Source organism: Saccopteryx bilineata, chromosome 8 (assembly GCF_036850765.1).
Source record: "Saccopteryx bilineata isolate mSacBil1 chromosome 8, mSacBil1_pri_phased_curated, whole genome shotgun sequence".
Classification (NCBI taxonomy): Eukaryota; Metazoa; Chordata; class Mammalia; order Chiroptera; family Emballonuridae; genus Saccopteryx; species Saccopteryx bilineata.
Window position 1 is genome coordinate 98,115,691 of NC_089497.1, and position 4,625 is coordinate 98,120,315.

A 4,625-nucleotide genomic window follows, 5' to 3' on the forward strand; every position below is an offset into this window, starting at 1 on the left:
GAAATCTCTGTCTAGTTCTTTCACTCTTCCTGCTCTCCTTCACAGCATCTCTGCAGTCTCCTAGTGATGGGAACTTTTATGACTAATCTGTATCTTTATGGGGTCCCCAGGAGTTGGGGACCCTCTTAAATAACACTTCCTGAATGAAGCACTTCCTGTTTTCCAAGTCAGAAAGTCTCTCCTGTTATATCACATAGCACTCATTGCCCTATTCTAGCAGTTAGTTTTATATCATTACCCCCTGTGAACTGCAAAATCACTGAGAGCAAAGTCTGGCTCCAGTTCCTGTTTGATCAGTGCAGTGAGCTGTACATAGTACTCAAGTGATGATTGTTATACTAAATTATACTGAAGCCAGTGTTGGGGCTACAGCTTCGAGCTGAGCTAAATTCCAGGTCTTTCCCTGAATTCTAAATTGTTACCCTGATCCCCAGAGCTTTAAGATACGCTCAGTATGGGCGAACATAGCCTCTGGGCAATTAACAGCCTGGAGTTCATTGTTCGATTCATTATATAAAGTTCCCAGCAATAGATTTCAAAAAGCTGGCAGGAATCCAAGAGAAAAATGTTATAAAGCAGATAGATAAGGATTTATAAAATGGTAACATCAAACTTTTTCTTCTCCATAATTTAAAGTTTATTTTTTTATACCACCCAGCTATTACATAGGAGTGTGGTAGAAATTTAATACCTGTAACAATTGAAAACAATTTGAAAGAATTCTGACTATTAGCAGACATTTTACTTAGTAGTCATATAAAAATAATAAAGCAATAATTTGGTCATAAATATGATTATTCTGAACCATACAACATGCACAAACTTGTAAATTTTTCATTCTCAATTATTACCACAGTTTGCTAAAGTGCCCAGACAAAAATAATATTTTATAGCTATTAGTCTTAGTTGTTTAACTTAATTTAGATGAAATAACATCTCAAGAAATGGTTGCCATCTCAGCAACTTGCTTTTCTCACTTGGCATAGAGAAAAAATTATCCTTTCAACTTTGTCTTTAACAGCTAGGACCTCAGTTCTGCTTGAAGAATGCTACAGTATCTGGTCTTGACTTCATGTGGCTTTTTACAAATTCAGTTAATTTCCTGAACCCCTCAGTCAGCCCATCCCCGGTGATGGCACAGCAGGGCTGCACGTACCAGTTCCTGTCACAGCAAAGCTTTTTCACTTTGAACACTCTAGTGATGTCCTCAGCAGTCAGAGCTCCAGGATCATCTTGTTTGTTGGCTAATAGAACAACAGGCACATTTTTAATATGTTCATTCTTCAAAATGTGTTCAAATTCTCTCCTGGAGGCTTCCAGTCGCTGTTTGTCCGTGCTGTCCACAACATACACCAGCCCATCGGTATGCTCATAGTAACAGTCCCACATAGTTCTCATTTTCTCCTGTCCTCCAACATCCCAGACCGTGAGCAAAAGACTCTTTTCCAATTCGATCATCTCTACATTGAAACCTATTGTTGGGATGGTCACAGTATCCTCAGCAAACTTTAATTTATAAAGGAGAGTAGACTTCCCAGCAGAGTCAAGTCCCAGAAGAAGAATTTGGGCTTGCTTGACTTTAGGGTTTTTAGAACTCCACAAACCCATTTTAAGCGTTTTTTTCCTTTAATGAATTTTTCTTTCCGTCAGAGAGAATGTTTCCTCTCCGGGTCCTGCATGAAAACATTAGGAGGAAAAAAGAGAGCAGATGCTTCATATTGTGTTCTAAGAAGAGGAGCTTGAGTGTATTTATGTTGTAGCTTATCAGCTTGATTATGGACAAACAGTGTGTTATTTGCAGTTCCAACCAATCCTGAGGAATCTGTGGTGTGAGTAACCAGCCAATGTCATAGTACCTCCAAGGGGAAATTCTTTGTGAGTGAGTAGGACTCAGGAGGGGCCTGCCGGGGGGGGGGGGGACGCTACAGCCTGTTCTCTTCTGGGTATCAGAAATCTGAAGGGATCAAAGCTTTAGACGTGCATGGGAGCATGGTTTGGCAGCAGAATAAAAATTTCAGTAGTTTGTAGAGCTTCTCTGGTTATTTGGCCATTTATCTTATCCCAGTGGTAAATAAGTAACCAGACTTCTGAAGTCAGAGAGAGAGTTTATCTCACACTTCCTGATACAGTATCTTCAGTACTTTCCCCTTGTCCAGATAACTTAGTAGAAAGCCTAAAACTTCCCAAGGTTATCAGAACCTTACTCTCATAATCACATAGAGAATCACTTCTTTAATCTTCTAGGCATAAAATTTACACTAGTCACAATACCAAATTTATAGAGGAGGAAGTTTATAACATGACAAATTTAAAAATTAAGGACACAGTCTGAAGTTGACAAATTGATTTATTTGGAATTAATATCTTGAAAAACATTTTTATGTATTTATCTCTTCTATGTCTCAATATTTCACCAACATAATGGTAAAGAAATAAAAAGAATATATAAACCCACAATTAGAAGACAGGAGAGTCTATCGAAGGGTGGGCGATTTTAACAAAATTCTGGCAGATAGAATATAGATGGAAGATAAGTGGCAACAGGATAAAGCTGAGGCTTGGGGTGCTGATGCACAGTTTATAGAAGAAAGGGGTGAAATGAGAAACTAAAAACAGTTGAAGTCAACTTAAAGTCTGAATCAGGAGCAACATACACATACACAAACCCCTCTGCTGAGTGACATTTCCGCAATGAGAAGTTACTCCCCAAGCAAAAAAACTAAAGGGTTCTTTTGCTTTGGCAATTGGGAGTTTACACATCATAATGCCTAACTTGGCATTCAATAACCTACAGCCATCCTGGCAGCTGGCAAACATTGTTCATCTGCACTGAGTTTCAGATCAGTTTTTCAGCACACAGAGCTTCCTATGCCTAATATATAAAATCCTTTGATATGAATGAGGGAAAGAACAAGACAGAAATAAGAACACTTTAAGAAAGTCTAAGTAGAGGCAGTGCAGGGAACAAAAGAAAGTAAGTTGTTTTTGTTTGTTTTTTTGTGTTTTTCTGAAGCTGGAAACGGGGAGAGACAGTCAGACAGACTCCCGCATGCGCCCGACCGGGATCCACCCGGCACGCCCACCAGGGGGCAGTGCTCTGCCCCTCCGGGGCGTTGCTCTGTTGCGACCAGAGCTACTCCAGCGCCTGGGGCAGAGGCCAAGGAGCCATCCCCAGCGCCCGGGGCCATCTTTGCTCCAATGGAGCCTCGGCTGCAGGAGAGGAAGAGAGAGACAGAGAGGAAGGAGAGGGGGAGGGGTGGAGAAGCAGATGGGCGAACTGTGTGCCCTGGCCGGGAATCAAACCCGGGACTTCTGCACGCCAGGCCCACGCTCTACCACTGAGCCAACCGGCCAGGGCCAAGAAAGTAAGTTTTAATGTTTTCATGGAGATTTGAAAGATATTACATCCATAAAATAATAAACAGATGCTATTAAAAAGACCACTCAAAAAACAGAATTCTTGAAAATGAAAAACATGATTTCCAAATTAAGGTAAACATCAATAAGTTGGAAAGAAATCTTTTAGAAAATAGAAGGTAGGAAATATAAAAGATAAATGATGTAGAGGATCAATCCAGAAGTTGCAAACTTCTGACTTTTAGTTCTTTGTTCCAGAGGGAACAGAAAATATGAAAAAGAGAAAATTATTAAAAAAAAAAAAAAGACTACTTTTCAAAGCAAAAGAATGACCTGTCCAGATCAAAAGGCTTCCTGTTGGGCAAATAAAATACATTATGCTCACTTTGTTAAAGATGGTGCTGGCCACGTGGAAGCCCCTCACCCAGGTGATGGTATTGGTTGCCCTTCTTTGCTTGGGATGGGCGTGATTATATTAATGTGTGTTGGGGGCGGGCTGTGGGCAGGCAGGATCCTTGTAGCCTGGGGCTTGGTTTTTGGGACTAAGCCTTTCCCAACCTTTTTTTTTTGTGTGTGTGTATTTTTCCAAAGTTGGAAATGGGAGGCAGTCAGACAGACTCCCGCATGCGCCCGACCGGGATCCACCTGGCATGCCCACCAGGGGGTGATGCTCTGCCCATCTGTGGTGTTGCTCTGTTGCAACCAGGGCCATTCTAGCGCCTGAGGCAGAGGTCATGGAGCCATCCTCAGCGCCCTGGCCAACTTTGCTCCAATGGAGCCTTGGCTGCGGGAGGGGAAGAGAGAGACACAGAGAGGAAGGAGAGGGGGAGGGGTGAAGAAGCAGATGGGTGCTTCTCCTGTGTGCCCTGGCCGGGTATCAAACCCGGGACTCCTGCACGCCAGGCTGACGCTCTACCACTGAGCCAACCGGCCAGGGCCTCCCACCCTTTTTGATGTGGGGTGGTGCACTCTCATGAGGAATCCTATTATGCCTCAGATAAGTGACTTTGTATCAGAGACTTCCTTGTTTGTATATTGGATTAAATGTTTTGGTTTCTACACTATAAAGTGGGGCAGACCAGGAGCTTGCTCTCTCTCAGTTCCTGAGATTAACATTAGAGGAGAGAGCAGAGAAAGGAGAGGAGATAAAGGCCACATGGAGGAGATGAGAAGCAGCCAAGATGGTGGAGTGCTGAAGGAGAAGCCAGTTAGTGCAGAGTTTGTGCAGAGAGAAGGAGGTGAGAACAGAGGTGAATAAGGCTGGTGAG

At 42.6% G+C, this 4,625-nt stretch overlaps 1 protein-coding gene across 1 annotated transcript; it reads right to left on the minus strand.

The window, feature by feature from the left end:
- Positions 1-627: 627 nt before the first annotated feature.
- Positions 628-1,716, minus strand: ARL14 (ADP ribosylation factor like GTPase 14). Its single transcript, XM_066241310.1, has one exon. The coding sequence runs from the start codon at positions 1,606-1,608 to the stop codon at positions 1,030-1,032; it is 579 nt and encodes a 192-aa protein (XP_066097407.1). The 5' UTR covers positions 1,609-1,716; the 3' UTR covers positions 628-1,029.
- Between the last annotated feature and the right edge of the window lie 2,909 nt (positions 1,717-4,625).

Excerpts from the sequence above, each read along its gene's own strand:
- ARL14 (XM_066241310.1), bottom strand. The coding sequence starts at position 1,608 with ATGGGTTTGTGGAGTTCTAAAAACCCTAAAGTCAAGCAAGCCCAAATT.